The sequence below is a fragment of the Molothrus ater genome, chromosome 16, assembly GCF_012460135.2.
Source record: "Molothrus ater isolate BHLD 08-10-18 breed brown headed cowbird chromosome 16, BPBGC_Mater_1.1, whole genome shotgun sequence".
In the NCBI taxonomy this organism is placed as follows: Eukaryota; Metazoa; Chordata; class Aves; order Passeriformes; family Icteridae; genus Molothrus; species Molothrus ater.
The window spans coordinates 15,092,736-15,111,409 of record NC_050493.2 but is presented as its reverse complement, the minus strand read 5'-3'; the positions used below and the strand labels follow the sequence as shown (position 1 = coordinate 15,111,409).

At 53.0% G+C, this 18,674-nt stretch overlaps 1 protein-coding gene across 2 annotated transcripts in view; it reads right to left on the bottom strand.

Moving 5' to 3' along the window:
- Window positions 1–18,674, bottom strand: part of LOC118692754 (syntaxin-binding protein 4-like) — a 48,387-nt gene that overhangs the window by 28,715 nt on the left and 998 nt on the right. Inside the window, exons 1-5 of one of the 2 annotated variants that reach the window (XM_036392796.2) lie at window positions 10,023–10,133; window positions 8,452–8,525; window positions 2,541–2,636; window positions 1,673–1,742; window positions 575–649 (exon numbers count right to left, since the gene is read on the bottom strand). In XM_036392796.2, coding sequence (XP_036248689.1) covers window positions 575–649; window positions 1,673–1,742; window positions 2,541–2,636; window positions 8,452–8,525; window positions 10,023–10,069 — 362 coding nt within the window. In that variant the 5' untranslated portion in view covers window positions 10,070–10,133. Of the gene's footprint in view, window positions 1–574; window positions 650–1,672; window positions 1,743–2,540; window positions 2,637–8,451; window positions 8,526–10,022; window positions 10,134–18,674 lie in introns of those variants that run through there. The other variant, XM_054516606.1, reaches the window with a different exon arrangement.

Sequence of the window (18,674 nt, the reverse complement as noted above, 5' to 3'; positions counted from 1 at the left end):
GGAGAAACTCCTCATCCTCCCTGAGAAGGAGGAAACCTCTGGGAAAGGAAGACCTTAACTCAATGTGTCTGATACATGCCATGCTCAAGGACAGACTTAAAAGATAGCAGGGCATCAATAAAACACAAAACTAAGTGGAAAAAGAAAGTGGAAAGCAGAAAAATCCTTCCCCATGTTCCCAGAAAGGAAAGGGAAGATCCTGCTGTGCCTGCGCATCTGCATCCAGAGCTCTGTGCAGGATGTGCTGAAACACCCCACAGCAGAGCTGAGGGAGCTGTGCCACCCTACAACCACGACTGGAGCAGCCCTGGTCCTCCCTGGGGAAGCACCTGTGGAAATCTGCTCAGTGCTGGAGCGTCCCACAGACCCCCCCAGGCAGGGCTGGAGCTGGGAGCCACCAGGGGAAGCTTTGCTTCCTTCCATTCCAGCTCCACTGAATTCCCACCAGTGCACAGTGACCAGAGACCCCTTGCCACCTCTGCCCTCCCCGTGGGCTTTGAGCCCCATTTGCCCCAAGGCTCTCCAGGTGTGGTGCCCAGGAATGCCACCAGGTCCCTCCCCAGTGTCCCCTGACCTGGCGTCGTCATCGCGGGCGATCAGGAGCCGCATGTGGCTGGTGGCTGATGCTGTCCTCAGGATGTCCACGGCCCTGGAACACAAGGACCATGACAGGTCAGTCCCAGCTCCCAGCAGTGCTCCCCTGGCCCCACCCTGCTCACCCCACAGCTGGCACAGACCCCTGACCTGGGCAAACCCTGCCAGCAGCCGAGCTTTGGCTGGATGCTCTGTTCCCTGCCCTGGCAGCGAGGCTGAGGGCAGCCCAGCCATATCCTGGCTTCCCACTTCTGCAGGAAGTGAGAAATCCCTGATAGCAAAACCCAGCAGACACCAGTGGTGGTGAGCAAATCCCCCTGCAGAGCCCATGGCAGGGGCTGGGATGAGGTGCTCTGGAACATCCCTTCCAACCCACACCATGCCAGGATTCTGTAATTCCCAGCCTGGGGAAGCTTCCATCCCAGGGACAGCCATTTTCTGGGTCAAAATAGAAGTACCCCTGGCAGGCAGGGCAGCTGCTGGGAGCCAGGCACAGCCTCCCACAGCCACAGAGATGTTCTCATGGACAGCACCAAGCCCAGCTGCTCTGGGGCTTTGGCAGCAGGACCAGCTCCTCGTGCTGCTCCCATCCAGCCTTGGCACCTGGTGCAGGAATGCAGGGCAGGCAACAGGACAGCACCGTGTTCCATGGGGAAGGAGAGCCCCACAGTGCTGGTGCTCCTGTGGAGCTGGGAATGATTCTCCTGGTGGGGAGCTCAGGGGCTGGATCGTGGCTCCAGGAGGAACTGGAGCTGCACCGTCAGGCTCAGGCACCAGCTGCTCTCCTGTGCTGGGAGCTGCAGGATGTGCTGGGAGGCTGCAGCAGATGGAGTGGAGGTGCCAGGAGCTGTTTCAAACCCAGCTTTTTGGGGAGATGTCTGAGCATCTCAGATACAATTTGGTCTCTCTGGTCTGTTTTTATATTGAATCTTCCTGTCTGATCATTTCCAAGTTGGCTCTTGGGAGCAGCACACAGAATGATGCCCTGGTGTCCCCTCCATGCAACCCACAGCCAAAGCCACTTCACAGAATCCCACAAAAGCAACAGGAATGGGAAATTTCCATTTGGACATGGTACCTCTCACTTGTAACCCCAATTAGGGACTCTCCATTGACCTCCAGGATCTGGTCCCCTGGCTGCAGGCGCCCTAGAAAAGAAAACTAATGGATAGAAACTGTGGAAAATACAGCTTGAAGGGACTGGGAGAGGCTGGGCATTCCCCCTGTGCTCAGAGACAGGATGAAAAATGCATGGGCTGTTCCTGAGATGCTCGTCTGACCTGTTTTTCCAGATGTCCATAAATGAATTTCTGCAACCTCCCAGAACAGCCCGTGCCAAGGTCCCAGCACTTCCTCTGCTCTAGGAAGTTGCAAAAGTAAATGCTGAAAACTGCAATAAAGCTTTTGCTTAATTCACTTTGAGGTCAAGTGGTTCAGTTCGAGGTCAGGTAGAAAACCATGAGAGGCACTTCCACCTGTTCTGGATTTATTTTCCTTTATTGGATGGAAAAATGATGTAATAGCTGGGGAAAAAAAAGATCTTTTTGGCTGAAGTTGTAAAAGGTGAGCTCTGCAGACCCCTAATACCTACTTAGTTGAACATATTCAGAATGAAATCAGTGACCCAGAGCAGAGCTGAGTTTGCAAAAGGATCTCTGGTCATTTTGGGGCCACAGGGAGGTGGGAAAGGACAGGAAAGTTCTTGTGTGGCAGAGATGGGTCATGCTCTACACACACAAAGCAATAGAACAAATGCTGAGGAGCCAGTCCAAGGCTGCTGTCAGATGTTAGAACAACTGCCACTCTAAAAAAATACCCCCAACCACTGGAAAATCTCCAAGCAAGCACCCAAAATATCTAATAAGGGATGAAACAAATATGTGGAATAAATGCCCTCAGTCTGGGCTGTTTTCAGCCCTCATAGCACTGCCCTGTGTTCCACTCACCATCGGCATAAGCAACACCCCCTGGAAGGATCCTCTTGACATAAACTCCATATTCTTCTCCAGTGGGCTCCTTGATGCCACCAATGACCTTGATGCCTGCAGGAAGAGCACAGCCCATGGCACAAAGGCAGGAGAACCAGAGCTGGCACAGGCCATGCCTGAGGGGTGCAGCCCCAACCTTAAATTCACAGAATCACAGAATGGTTTGGGTTGAAGGGACCTTAAAGCCCATCCAGTGCCACCCCTGCCATGGCCAGGGACACCTCCCACTGTCCCAGGCTGCTCCAAGCCCTGCCCAGCCTGGCCTTGGGCACTGCCAGGGATCCAGGGGCAGCCCCAGCTGCTCTGGGCACCCTGTGCCAGGGCCTGCCCACCCTCCCAGGGAACAATTCCTAATTCCCAATATCCCATCCAGCCCTGCCCTCTGGCAGTGGCAGCCATTCCCTGTGTCCTGTCCCTCCATGCCTTGTCCCCAGTCCCTCTCCAGCTCTCCTGGAGCCCCTTCAGGCCCTGCAAGGGGCTCTGAGGTGTCCCTGGAGCCTTCTCCTCTCCAGGTGAGCACCCCCAGCTCTCCCAGCCTGGCTCCAGAGGGGCTCCAGCCCTGGGGCATCTCCATGGGCTCCCCTGGACTCTCTCCAGCAGCTCCAAGTTCATCACTGATGGGAAAGGATCTGCTCCTGCTGCAGATCAAATCATTCCTGGTGACAAGTGTTCCTGCAGGAGATTCCTTCCCTGGGCACACCTGGACATCCCCCAGGGGTTGGGGACATCTCCATGGCTCCCCTGCCAGCCCCAGCAGCCCCTCAGCCCCTGACACGATGGCAGAGCCACCCCCAGGAGAGGCCACTGGTGTCAGAGCTGGGCTGGGGGAGCAGCTGGGGCAGGAGCAGATCCCAGCTCCATGTGTGCCCCCCTGGCACAGCCCAGCCCGGGTGCCCTGCAGTGCCTTGGCACGGGGCTGCTGCTCCTCAGAGCCACCTCAGAGCCACCTCAGAGCCACCACGGGCCTGTCCCTGTGCCCACCCTAAGCTGGCTGGCAGGAAAAGTTCCAAGAGACTTATTTATCCAGGCCTCATTAAGTCCTACTTGGAAGATCCAGGCTGTGGACAGAAGGATTAAAAAGCCTGGCTTTAATTAACAAATCTTTGCCCAGAGCCGTGGGTCGGGCATTTGGCTGCTGTGGCAGGGCCACAGGCTGGGGACAGGCTGGGGACAGGCTGGGGACAGGCTGGGGACAGGCAGTGCCACCGAGGAAGCCCCAGGCCAGCCCTGCCCCAACTCTGAGCCCTGGAGGGTCCTGGGCTGTAGGAACAAGGCCCAGCTGCTGCCCTAAAACCTGGGAACCCTGTGTGAAACAGGCAGGACAGAGGGGGATCGGGGTGGGGATTTCTCAGCACACAGCACCATTCCCACCCCTGCTGCCCTTCCTCTGGGAACCCAAGCTCTGCTCTCAGGCCCTCACAGCTTTCATCTGCCTCCAGGGAAAGACTTTGTGTCTCAAGTCACCTTTAGATTAGATTAGATTAAAACTAAATTAGTACAATTTCTATAAAGACGTTTACATTTCTATATGCACCCATTGCTGCTTTTCCCAAGCTCCAAATCCCAGCCCTGTCTGAGTGCTGCAGTTTATTCACTGAGCTTAATGCATTAACCAGGCCCTTGTGAGGAGCTGTTTTACTGCTGGAACAGGGAACTCACAGCAGAATACGTCAGGAATGGGCACTGATATTTTCTAATTTATAATATAATCATTATATGATTAATAATATAATAATTATATTATTATAATTTATATTTATAATATTTTATAATTTATAGTAAATTATAAAATAAATTCACTCAAATTGGAAATACTGCCCCCCAAAAAGGAGCTATAAGCAGCATGAGCCTCACCAAGCCTGTGGGTCAGGTCAGGCACCTGGGCACAAAAGTGGGAGAGATGCTGCAGTCATGTAAGGTAAAACCTGCCCATGGCCAGGGATGCTGAGCAGGACATTCCTGTGCTCGCTGTGGAGCCAGGGGATCTCTGCTGGGCTGTGCAGAGACACCCCAGGGAACAGGGGCACCCCAGGGATGGGCCTGAGGAACCATGAGGGGTCCTGCAGAGGCAAAGCCCCATTGGTTCCCTGGATGGAGCAGAGCCTGGAAGTCCAGCCCAAGGCTGGACATGACTGAGGAACTCATCCCACATCTTTCTTCACCCCTAACACAAAGGAATTAGGAATGAAGAAGCACATCAGACAAATAATATCAAAATCTGCACCTTGCAGAGGCCCAGCCACAGCATCCCCCAGGAGGCCAGTGTGTGCTGAGATATCAAATCAATAATGACTCATTTCCCTTTTGTGTCTGCAAATCAATTGTAATAATGCCTTAATATAGCTGAGGTATCCCAAATCCTCCTTCATCCCCAACGATGTCAGGAGAAAATCCGATCTTGTTATTAAAATCACTGATTACTCACAGTATTGCTCCAGACACACTCAAACTTGGGTGGGGGAGGAAAAATCCCTGAGTTTTAACTCCCTTGTTGGGAAAGCAGCTGGATGAGAGCTGAGCTCTGCCCACTGCTCACACCCATCACCTCACCAAGAGGGTGCTCTGGGTGCCAGTCCTGCCCCCCAAAATCCTCTGGAGAGTCCCCACTGGGACAGGGAGGAGGAGGAGGAGGAGGAGGAGGAGGGAGGGCTCAGCCATTCCAGGGCTCAGACCACTCCAGGGGACAGCAGATGATGGATGGCAGCAAACCTGGATTATCCAGGGCTGTGGTGGCAGCATTCCTGGGATGATAATTTTTTACATATTTTATAAACATTTACTTCAATCAGATTTCTATTTGGGACCCAGTGTAGGTAAATAACGGCTCTTTAATTATCACAGCATCAAAGTCCCAGTATAATGCTTATTAAGTCATACTTAGGGCCAGATAATCTAGCCTATTTTGGATCCCTCTATTTAATCTTTCCTTTCTGGCAAAGGTCCTGGAGCTGATGCCCATGTCCCTGGTTTTTTTCTCTTTTGCAGAACAAAGTTTGCCTGGAAAACTCCAGATGGACTTAGAGGTAAGACTGACCAAGTCTGTGTTTTCTTTAGGCTTTTAACAATCCTATAAATTTCTCCAAGACCCTCAAGCTTCTCTGGTGCCTCTAATCCCACTCCCACTAATGCCAGAGTCACAGTTCTCAGGCTATAATCTCACCTGCTCCTGGATTCACACAGGTCAGGGGGTGTCCTGGCTAATCTGGTTGTTTAGTGCAACTGGGATCATCCTGACCCCACTGCCTGCCAGGCTGGGCACAGAGAGGGGCAGCCTGCTCTCTGCCTAAGCTGGCAATGTTCAATTACATTTCCCTTAATCCCTCTGTTGATCTTGCAGCCCCCGCCAGCTTTTTCTGTCTGGAGGAAGGGACAGATTGGAGGTGAATCACTCCCTGCCCTGTCCTAAGCAGATGAAGGTCAAGATAATGGGATCTCAGTGTTTCTGAGAAATGCTCCTTAATCAGCACTTCCCTTTGATGGCTATTCTTTAATTCGAGGTTCAGGTTAGAGGAGCTGCCAGGTAACCCCTTTGAACTTCTGCTGAGGTTCACATGTGGGTTTGCACCTAAAGCCACAGAGCAACAGACCCGCGGCCAAACGCTGACCTGGCAGCCAGCAGTGATGCTGCTCCAAAGGAACTGCTGGGACAAAACCTCATCCTACCTGGAAAACTGCTGGGATAACATCTGCATTCAGCTTGAGAAACTGCTGGGATAACACCTGCATCCCACCTGGGAAACTGCTGGGATAACCCTGAGAAACTGCTGGGATAGCCCTGAGAAACTGCTGGGATAACACCTGGAAAACTGCTGGGATAACATCTGCATTCAGCTTGAGAAACTGCTGGGATAACACCTGCATCCCACCTTAGAAACTGCTGGAATAACCCTGAGAAAGTGCTGGGGTAACCCTGAGAAACTGCTGGGATAGCCCTGAGAAACTGCTGGAATAACCCTGAGAAACTGCTGGGATAACACCTGGAAAACTGCTGGGATAACACCTGCATTCAGCTTGAGAAACTCATAAAGGCACTTTCTTTTCCCAAATAAACCCACTCTGAGCAGGCACAGGGATTCTGTAAGCACCACACACCAGAGAGGGATGATTAAGCTGCCAGAGGGCAGGGCTGGATGGGATATTGGGAATTAGGAATTGTTCCCTGGCAGGGTGGGCAGGCCCTGGCACAGGGTGCCCAGAGCAGCTGGGGCTGCCCCTGGATCCCTGGCAGTGCCCAAGGCCAGGCTGGGCAGGGCTTGGAGCAGCCTGGGACAGTGGGAGGTGTCCCTGCCCATGGCAGGGGGTGCAGTGAGATGAGACTTTGAGGTCCCTTCCAACCCAAACCATTCCATGATTTCTGGAGGATGATTGCTTGTCCTGAATGCTCCAAGCCTCACAGGAGAGGATGAAGCCAGCAGCTGATGGCTTTAGGAAATCCACATTATTGCAGCTTCCTCCAGCACACCACAATTTGCTTTGTAGGTTCTGCTGGACCCTGCAAAGACCCTGTGGCCCAGACTGAGGGGAAGGAGAGGAGCTGGAACCCAGGGAAGTGGCTCACAAAGGGCTGCCACATCTGTCACTTCTCCCAGAGGTCAGTGATGGCCCCATCAGGCTTTTCTGGGCCTCCTCCTTTAATGAGCTAATCTAAGCCAGCAGCTGAAATCCCATCGACTCAACCAAATCCACCTCTGGAGATTAAAATATCATATTCACCAAGTAAAGTCATTTCTCTGAGCTCCCATGAACCTCATGAACGTGGGAAGAGTCAGCAAAGCTGTCCCCCCCAGAGCTGGAAACAGCCAATAATGAATCCAGAATTAATCTCAGGTCTCAGGAAACCTGAACTTGCTTCCCTGGTGACTCCTTGGGAGTTGTCCCAAATGGTCATTCAGGGGTGTCACCAAGGGTCCCCAGCTGCTCTGTGGAGGGTGGGCTGCACTCTCAATTAAGGATTAGGAGAGGCTGTGAAATCCTGATGCAGGATCACAGATTATGTAAAGTCCATGGCAGAGCCCCACTGGATTCAGAGAGGTCAGAGAAATGCTCTGCTGGATCCCTCTGGGCTGAGTGTCATGAACCTGGGACTTGGTCACGTTCTGATGGATGTGACCTTCTCCTTTCCCTTCTCTCCCAGCTTTGAAGTTCAGAGTGCTCTGGAAGGACACCTGACTCACCCAGTGCTCATTCCCTTCCCCTTGGCCAAACTTTCCAAAGCCAGCTCATGCATGCCAGTCCTCAGGAGCGCTGCAGAAAGCACCTTCCATCCCCCACTGGGGTGGCTTTCCAGGGCAACAGTCTGCAGAGGGGCAGGGGAGTGCTGAGGGTTCTGTTTTTCTATTTATTTAGCATTTTAATTGATTTAATTTAAAAAATTCTGAAAGATCCCTCCCCCTCATCCTTCTGAGGGAAGGGGCCTGAGCTCCTGCACAGCTCCCAGCACTGGCTGCTCACCATTACCATGGAATTAGTTGGGATTTTGGCATTCTTTTAATGTCACAGCTGCAAAAGGTGCAGAAGGTGCTCACCACAGGCAGGTACAAGACACAAGATCCAGTGGGACACCAGCCTGCACACAGGGAGGCACATCCTGACCCAGGCTCTGGGGCTGCTTGAGGTACCCCAGCCCATCCCAGGTACTCACCCAGCCCAGCCCATCCCTGGTACTCACCCAGCCCTGTCCATCCCAGGTACTCACCCAGCCCTGTCCATCCCTGGTACTCATCCAGCCCATCCCAGGTACTCACCCAGCCCTGTCCATCCCTGGCACTCATCCAGCCCATCCCTGGTACTCACCCAGCCCTGTCCATCCCAGGCACTCCCCCAGCCCATCCCTGGCACTCCCCCAGCCCAGCCCATCCCTGGCACTCACCCAGCCCGTTTGCACACTCGTAGAAGTCGAAGCAGTGCACGGCTCGGTCCATCCCGTACGGTCCCATGAGTGTCCTGGGGGAGGCAAGAGGAGCAGTTTGCTGTCATGGGCCATAAAGGACAGGGGCACAGGTGCCCAGCCAGCACACCCTGGGGCACCCTGTCCCTCCCAGCCCAGCAGGCACTGCAGACACCCTGGCTGAGGGACAGCCCCACCACTGCACCCACATGGGCAAAACAGCCCCCAGGCAGCCCCCCCGAGCTCTGCCCAGATAAATGAGAGAATATGTGCAGGGCTGAGCATCATCCTCCCCACCCAGCAAATCTGCTGGACCTGTCTGTGCTTCATTACCCCAGATTATCGGGGCTGGACAGCTGTGCAGCTCCTGGGAAATGAGATCAGAGCTCAGAGCTGTGCTCTGGAATAAAGCACTTTCACAAACACAGCCTGTAATGAACACAGACAGGCACAATCCACTCTCAAGGCTTTTAGTGCAGGCAGAGGGTCTGGAAAAGGGGATGCAAGAGCTGCTCCAAGTCCTGCCTGTTCTGGTGGGAGCTTCTCATCACAAGCCAGAGCAGATGGAAGAGCATCACACACCTGAGATTGCCCCAAAACATGCCACAGCCTCCCCCAAACACCTTAGACAAGCTTGCAGATGAATGACCCCAAAACCACCCTGCCCCAACCACAGATGCCAGACTCCAAACCTGGGACCACCAGCACTTCTCCTTGTGCTCCTCAGGATGGATGAGCCCTGATCTGAGAAACCCCAGCCCAGATGTGCCAGGTGGGAAACAGGGCTGAGGAGGCACCAAAGCACTCCCCAGCACCTGAGTGCCAGGAGAGAAGAAGGTGTTTCCCAATCCATATCAGGTCCCAGATCTGAGCATGGATGAGGAGAACAGCAGCGTGGGAAACAAGAGGCAGCTGGAAATCCAGCAGGATGCAGGGTAAGAACAACCTGCAGGGACTTACCAGGAGTCCAAAATAAAACTCAAAATATCGAGCTGTCCAGCAAAGCCAGTAACTTCCACCTCTAAGATTTGGACTGGAAGCGTTTTCTCCATGTAAAAAATGCCCCTCCTTGCCATCCTTGCACCCCACTGAAGACTGAACAAACAACTGGCCACATCTGGCTATCGAAAAATGGAGCTCGAAGGCATCCTAGGGAGGCAGAGCAGCCCTGGGCTCAGGCTGGTTCAGGATTTTCGGGGTATTTCGAGTAAATTACCGAGGAAATTCCCCGGGCGAGCCCGGCTCAGGGCGGGCGGGGAGGCACCAACCGGCTGCAGTTCCAGCGGAGCAGATGCTCCTTGATACCATCAGCTCTTATCATCATCCCCTGCCATCAACTCTTATCATCATCATCATCATCATCATCATCATCATCATCATCATCATCCCCAGCCCGGGGCACGGCCGCCCAGCAGCCACCAAAGCACAAAACCCAACAGCGCCGGTGTCCGGGGCTCCTCCTGCCATCCCTGCATCCCAACCCCGCTCCGGGGGAAGCCACAGGGAACGACCTGGGCTGGAATGGTTTCTGTGCAACAATTCGTCCCCGTTACCTGCTGATGATGATGGCTCCCTTGTAAAGCACAGAGACCGCGGGCATCTTGGCGGCGGTGCCAGCCCGGCCCTGCCCAGCACCGGCCGCTCGGATTTGGCAGGAATCCGTTAAAGTGAAGGGGGGAAAAAAATGGAAAAAAAAAAAGAAAAAAAAAAAAGGGGGAGGTCGGAGGGCATCACGTGGTCTCCCCGTATGCATGTTAATTCCTCCCAACATTAACACAGATCAGCTCAAAACATCTCCAACTTTAGATTAAAGCTTACGCAAGCCGGAGCCAGCGCGGCCCCGACAGCTCCTTCCCAAGGCGGGGGCCGGAGCGGGGCTGGCCCCTCATCCCCAGCACAACGGGGATTCCTTGGGATGTGTTCTTGGGAACGGCCCCTCCAGGGATGGAGGGCAGCGTTCGGTGTGGGATGGGTGCAGTCACCATCTCTAAAGGGTTAAAATCCATAGCAGAGCTCCGGAAGCAGTAACAGACTGTGGCACTTAGCAGGTTTAGGGTTGATGTTGATTTTTTTTTTCTTTTAGCATCTTTTCCAGCCCACAGGATTTCCTTCTTAATGCAGGACAAGTTCAGCTGTCCCCTGTCTGCTGGGAGGTCAGAAGCCTGACCTGCCTTTGAACAGCCCCTTCCAGAGAAATCACAGAATCACTGGCGTGGAAGAGACCTCAAAGATCATCGAGTCCAACCCAGCCCCAACCCCTCAACTCAACCCTGGCACCGAGTGCCACATCCAGGCTTTGTTAAACACATCCAGGGATGGTGACTCCACCACCTCCCCGGGCAGAACATTCCAGAACTTTATCACTCTTTCAGTAAAAAACTTTTTCCTAATATCCAACCTATATTTCCCTTGGTGCAGCTTGAGACTGTGTCCTCCATCCCTATCTTGGTGCCACCATCCAGCTGGAGAAGCAGCAGCACCCCTGTCTTGTGGGATGGAGGGTTGAAATAAAATTATCCAAGGTTTGCCAGTGATAGAAATGGACCAGAAGAGCCACCTTGGGGCTTGGCAGGAGCAGGGCTGCCACCCTGGGGGAAAGATCTGGTGACTTTCCTGAGAAGGGAAATGTACTCCCCTGGATCCACAGGAGGACACGGGTTCCACAACCCAGCCAGCTCTGGAGGACATCTGAGGTCACCTGGAGCTCCTGGCCCCGACTCCTCCATCCGTGTCCTCCTCGTGCTGCTCCCAGTGTCTCAGCAGGCTCCTGGCCAGGCCCCATTAGTGGCCCTTGCCCTCGTTAGCAGAGCTCTGCCTGGCACTGCCACCCCTTGCCAAACCATCCCTCGAGTCCAAGCTGCTGGATGTTGCTGTTCCATGCTTGAACAACTGATTTTATCAGCTGGAGCTTCCCTGATGGCCTCGTGCAAAGTGCTTCAAAACAAAGACAAATTGGAAAAGTTCTCCTGCATTTTGTCTTCTTTTTTAAAAATTGTTTTCACTTGAGGACATTCAGATGACATATAAAACCTGAATAGATTTGACCTTCAGGTGGCCAAAACTTTCCTAAAAATTAAATTATCTAGCTAAAAAAAATCAAATTTGGATAAGTAATGCCTACTAGACAAACACAGATACATCTGGTGGTGGATCATTGTGCCCACCCCAGCCCAGCAAGATGTGTTCATGCCCTTGCCAAGGCTTGGGCTGAAGCAGACTAAGCACAGGGGGTGGTACCTGGGCCCATCTCCAAACCTGCTGGGTGCTGCAGCCTGCAGGAGCCTCACAAACCTGCCCATCCCTCAGCAGAGAGATGCTCTTTCTCCTGCCATCCCACAGAAAAGGACCAGGGTGTGGAGAGCCAAAAATTAGGGCAGGAGACTCCAACACCTGATGACCACCAGCTCTGGGTGTTGGTGCCTCGTTCAAGGCTGGCCAGGAGGTTTTGTGGCAGAACATGCACAGGAATTCAATGCTGGGCTCTGGAACCCTCCCTCTGTGCCTGCTCTACAGTGGGAGCTGTTCCACACCAGAGCAGCTCCCGAGGGGCAGGAGAGCCCTGGCACCATGCCCAGCTTGGGGTGACCTTTTTGGGCCCCCCTCACCCAGCAGCCTCTCACACTCAGGATCACACCCAGAGTCCTCTGATGCATCAAGAACCTTCCTGGTCAGAGGAAGAGACGTTTCATCCATCACCAAAACACCACCAAAACACCACCAAAACACCACCAAACACCACCAAAACACTGTGTACAACCATCCCAGATCCCTTGGGACTCTGCTGATGCACTGTCCTACAATTACTGCCCTGATCCATGGGCCAGAGTCTTGGCTGGGATAAATCAGGGATGCTGAAGGGAAGGGATTGCACAAGCACTGGAGGCAATGGCAGTGGGATAAAGTTGAAGCACTGGCACAGGGTGCCCAGAGAAGCTGTGGCTGCCCCTGGATCCCTGGAAATGTCCAAAGGCAGGTTGGAAGGGGCCCCTTCCCATGACAGGGAGAAGAATGAGAGGATCCCTTCCCACTGAAGCCATTCTGTGGCTCTATGATAAGGTCACTTCTCTGACCAGTTTCAGAGGTGTTGCAGGAAAGCTCACTGGAGTCAGGCCAAGCCAAAACTTGCAGGAAAATGGAGAAATTTTCCTGCCTGGCACTTCAGTAATTCACCCACCCTGATTTCTGCATCTCAGGGAATGATTTCTACACTCAGGGTTAGACAGATGTGTTTGGGGCTCCACATTTCTGACACAAAGTCCTTCAGCTGCCCCAGGCTGGGGTTCCTGGTCCTTCCCACTGGGTGGGATGTTGCAATAAACCACAGGCTTGTCCACAACTGGTAAAAGAAATGAAAACCAAATCCAAGAGGCCCTCAGGGAAGAGGAGCAATGCTCAGCTTCCAACTTTCTCTCCAAACACTCAGTTCCTCAGTTCCATCCTCCAAAACACACACCAACCCTGGCAAAAGCATCAGACACTGCTGCTGCTCCTGTTCATTAACACGTCTCTTATCAGAGGAATTTTCAACAGAAACAGTTCAGAGGATTTTCAGTGGTTTAAAACCTGGGATCACATTCAGGAAGGATTTGTAAGGCCCCATGATCTACCCAAGGGTCCCAGGCCTAATTTGTATAACAGTGTTGAGGGCAAACATCCCCCTGGCACGGGGCCTGTGCTGTGTGCCTGAGATCCTTATGGAGCTGGGACCCAGCTGAGCCACTCCAAGGTGTTGGGAAGGATGAAAGTTTGACAAGAAAGTCTCACAGATATGTGTGTGCTTAGCAGAAAGATTTTTAAATGTAGAGTCTGATGAAGGAATAGAGATGGAAGCAAGTTTTGATATAGAAGAAAAGAATTGCTGAGCCAGTCTCACTGGATAACCAAGGAGGCAAAGGGTGTGTGAGTTAGAAGGGGTTTTATGACTTAGAGGATAAACCCACCCCAAACAAGAAGATGTTTTTACCAAGCAGAAAGAGAGCACAGGCAAACAAGGCAGCAAATGGTGCAAGTAGAAAAAAGGTCTCAGAATTTTCCACTGCAAGAAAACTGAAAAACAACTTCTAGCTTAAACAGTGATGTACTGACTTTGAGTGATTGGAAAATAGTAACATGAATATGGTAATTACAGTAGTTGTGATAGGCTATAGATAAAAGTTAAGGTATAGATTTGTTCTACTGTATTAAGATGCTCAGCAAAGAAAAGTAAATAATGCATTGTAACCAAAACAAAAGTATAGAATGCATTGTAACCAAAAGAAAAGTAAATAATGCATTGTAACCTAAACCAAAGGGTCTCCAGGCCTGCCTGCAGCTGGGGCTGACAGCTGTGGGCACAGCTCTGTCACCCACAACCCTGGACTGCTGTAACACCTTGGATACAATAAACTGCATTTTGGATACAATAAACTGCATTTTGGATACAATAAACTGCATTTTGGATACAATAAACTGCATTTTGGAGAGCTGCCTGGCGTCCTGCATCTCTCATTCAGGCTCTTACACCAAGGGAATCCAGGATTCTTGTCCCAGGGAACTGCTGGTGAGACTTGAGATTTTTAATCAGATTTTAGCTTTTTAAATGAGAGAATAGAAGAATTAAGAACAATTGAAATGAGAATTAATGAATTAAGAACAAAGTAACCCCATGGGGCTGGACAGCAGATGAACATGTTTCACTTGGTTGTCCACTTTTTCATTGACTGCTAGAAAAATGGGTTTAAAACTCATTGAAAAATGATTTTTTTTCCCAATGGAAAAATTATTTTTGCTTGAAATATATATATTTTAATAGAAGTTGAGTGAAACTGTATAAGTCAGCTTTACTTAACACTACCATTTATAAGCAGGGATGGGTGAAACTGTAAATAGAATCAAAATGAGTCTTGGAGCAGGAGCACAGAGTTAAAAATGCTGGGTCAGCACAAGTCAGGTGCATTTCCAGTGTATTTTTTTGGGAGAGCATAAAGAGGAAAGTGTGGGAGAGTGAAACTGGGAGCGCTGGGAGAGGCACAGGAACCAGTGCCAAGAGGAAGCAGTGGAGAAGGTGGTGGTGATGGCTTTGGGTTTCAGAAAGAAAAGAGGGGAAGAGAATGGCTGAAACAAGTACAACCAACAGTAAAGTTATGATAAAAAAGAACTCGGGTGTGCCCTTGTCCCTCCTACCCAGCCAAGGAGCAAACAGAGCTGGGAACAGCTGGAGCACGAGGGCAGTGATGGGTTTGATGCCACTGTTGGGCAGTGTTGGCATGGCATGGGCAACAGCAAATGCAAATCCCATGGAAGGCATCCCCCAAGGCTCCTCTCTCATAAAACACCCCTCCCTTTGAAACTGAGGGCTCAGGGAGTTCTCCCCCAGCCACACAGCCCTTCACAGCCTGGCTGCTCAGGTGGCCCAAAATGTCCTTGTGTTCCATACCTAGCTGGGCCCAAAAATTGTTGTCTTGAACCAAGACATGGGGTCAACTCCAGGCCATGTTGAGGCCGTACAAGAAATGGAACCATCATCTCCATTATTAACCTGAATTAGTCTGAATAATCTCAGTTATTCCAGCTCCAACATCGAGGCTAAACCCAGGAACCAGGAGAGGGGAGCAGCTGAGCCCAGGCATGGCCAGACCCCATGGGGATCCCACAGCAGCATCCCTGGGTGATCCCAGAGATCCCCCCAGGACCACATCATCCCACAAAGGGGACAGCCCCAGGGAGGATCCTGAGCTTGGCCAGGCAGCAGCACAAGGATGGGGAAGGGGAAGGGGAGAAGAGGAAGAGGAAAAGGGGGAAAGAGGGAAAGGGGGAAAGGGAATGGGAAAAGGGGAAGGAGAGAAGGGGAAGGAGAGAAGGGGAAGGGGGAAAAAAGGGAAAAGGGGAATGGGAAGGGGAAAAGAGGAAGGGGAAAAGGGGAGGCTGTGCTGACAGCAGCACCCCGAGCCCGCAGGGAGCCTCTGTGCCCGGCTGAGCAGAGGAGCAGAGTCCAAGCAGGTTTGTGTGGGCGGGGATTAGGGGGGGAAAGACATCCTGCAGTGGAAGTGAGATCTGTCTGAGGCCTTTTGGCACCGGAAAGCAGCATTAAGGAGGTGGGAGGTGGGAGGGCTCACCCCAGCAGGGCACTGGGTCACGGTCTCTGCCATCCTCCCACCACCCTGGGAGCAGCACGGGCTGCCCAGGCAGCAGCAGGAACTTTGGATCATTATTGAGTGAGTTCACTTCATGACACAACAAAATCAGTGTAGGCTGCAGAGGCTTTTCCATCTGATTAGAAATGGGAAAGTTGCAACTGTGCTGCTTGCAGGATTGGTTACAAAGCATTGGGGATAAATCAAAAAACCAATCAGCTGGGAAGGAGCTGGGAAGGAGCTGCCCACGGTGCAGCCCACGGTGTTCTCATAATAACACCCATGGAGTCACTTCAGATGAGCTCAGGAGATCAGAGATGCTCACAGACAAGTCTGAACAGAAGAGGGAACAAACAATCATGGAACACCAGGTTGGAAGGGACCTGGAGGAGCACTTGGTGCAACCTTTCTTGTCAAAAGTACAGTCTAGGCAAGGCAGCCCAGCACCCTGCCCAGCTGAGCCTTGGAAGTATCCAGCACTGGAGGATGCACCACGTCCCTGGGGAAGTGGTTCCAAAGGCTGATTGTTCCCAAAGTTTTCCTCTCGAGTCCTGGGAACCACCCCAGCAGTAACTTGCACCCAAGGGAACCACAGTGCCAAAATTGCTGGGGATGGAAGCAGGCAGGTCCTACAGGGAGCACTCAGGGATGGGCAGTCCTGTGCTCCCACCCCAGCCCTGGGCTCAGCATCCCCCTGGGCACCCACCTGCAGGTGGGCAGAGGGTGGCAGTGGCTGCAGCCAGTCCTGGGGGGTGATGCTGCTCCTCCAAGCCTGCGGTCCCCACACCCCTGGGCCCTTTCCTCCTCCCAGGGACCATGTGGGCCCCAGTGCTCCTTCAGTCCCTTCCTCTGACCCCTCAGAGGTCACAGGTGGCTCCTGGGGAGTGTTTCACCCTCCCCACTCCTGCTGGTGCCACCCTCACTCCCAGCCGAGCCAAGCCTGACAAAGCAGAGGGAGGGCATTTGATGGCTGGGCTGTTTTCCAGTGCTTGTTCCCTCCTTCTGCTGGAGGGGGGTGGCTCCACCTGAGGCTGGGGCACGTTCTCACTCCTCAGGGAAGAAGGCCTCTTCTCCCAGGACATCTGCACCAGCCACAGAGGCCTCGGGCAGACAGAGATCCACCTCACTGCTGGCCAGGCTTTCCTGTTCTTCAGCCCCTTTTATCACCCTCTCCTGAGCTCCATCCCTATTTCCAACACCCTTCTCAGCCAGTGGATTTCTGCAGCATGAAGAAACAAACCTCTGCTGTCTGAAAGTCAGATCTCTGCTGCCCATCCCCTTCAGCCCCAGGGAGAGAGGGGCTTGCAGAAGGCAGCTGATGCCACCTGACAATTATGCATCAAGCCAAGAGTGGTGGAGCATTTCTGGATGTTCTTCTTGCCCAGGGAGAAGATGGTCAGTGCATGGGCACCTGCCTGGCAGAGCTGCTCCTGGGGACTGCTGGGCCTTGGTTAAACCACAGCAAGGGTTACAGTTCTCTTCCAATGGGCATCAACACACAGCTCTGCCTGTGCTGTTCCAAAAGGTTTTGGTTGGGAAAAGGTAAAAAGAAACCCTTTGATTATGAATTGTCAATTCAACCTGTCTTGCAGCAATTAGGAGAGATTGTTTAAGGTAGAAGGGAGATCAGGCTTGGTCTGCCCAGAAGTTTTCAGGAAAGGCATTTATGCCAGAGCCCAGCTGAGCTGAACATCCCACATCTGCTCCAGCCCAACCCTTGGATGTACCCCCTGAGATGGGGATTAACACAAACACAGGGGAAAGCTCAAACAGGGCCTTCATTTCCACTGCAGCAGCTCCAAGGTGTGCTAACACCTCTCCCATGAGGAAGCCTTTCTCCTTCTCCTCCTCCTCCCCTCCCATCAGGTGGGTGATCTGCTGCTCACTTGGGAAATGGTCCCATGGCCCCTGTTTGGGTGTCAACTGCTGTGAAGGGTTAACAGGATTATAAATCATCCTGCCTGCCTAAATCCCTGGCCTGTGGGATTGCACTGGTTATAAACTTATTAACAGGGGCTGGTGGTGGCTGCAGGACCTGCTCTGCTGGCCTGGCCACCCTCTGTCCACCCCACACCAGTGGGAGAAATCCTGAGAACCTCAGCAGGAAATTCCCCCAAGTGAATCCCTAAAAATAGAGATGGAAAGAGAGAGGTGTGGGAAATGGCTGGGTATGGAAAGATGGGAAAATCACATATTTTTGGGAAAGATTTCAGAACATGTTGCTGAACTGGAAGTGCAGCTCTTGGGAAGAGCTTTGAGCCATCCTTGAGCTGCAAACACCCCCGTGCTCCAACCCAGGCCCTGGCACGAGGCAGAGACAGGCAGCAATGATAATTCCAAGAGGATTGCTGGAAGTGCAGCCCAGTCTCGCACCCGGCCACGCCTGCTGAGGAGCCGGCAGCGGATCCAAACCCCCCTGAGCACACAGAGCCCTGCCCGGCCCCGGCAGCGCCCTCGGGGCTCTTTGATTCCTGCTGGCTCCGGGCGAGCTCCTGCACAGAAACCACCAGTGCAAAACTCTGCAGGAGAGACCCCGGCATCAGCACCGGGAGAGGCCGGGGATGAGGGACGGGGGATGAGGGATGGGGGATGAGGGATGAGGGATGAAGGACGAGCCGCTGCTCCGGCCGCGGCTGCCGCCACCCCCACCCTGACGCTGCCGGGTGAGGTTCTGCCGACGGCTCGCGTTTATTTATCAAATTCCTATTTCAAACTCCAAAATTAATCTTTTAATCAGCGGCAGAGCGGGGTCATCCTTATCGGAGGGCCGGGGAGGTGTTATCTCCCCGCCATCTGCTCGCCATCCTCCGCCGCGTCCCGGCGGGGCCGGCAGACAGACGGACACCAGCCAGCTCATCTGGCAGCGCCACATGTGGGGGACGCTCCCCCCGACCACCCCTCTCCTCCCAAACCAAACACGGCCCCGAGGACAAAGCTGAGGGAGCGTTCGACCCCAAATTCCAGCGTATGAGCAGATTTGTGAGGTGGAAAATGGGGTTTGAGCATTTGTGCCTCGCAGGACACCAGGGCTTAGCAGCCCCGTGGAGCTGGGATGGGCAGGAGCCCGCAGTGAGAGACGGGGCAGTTCCCAAA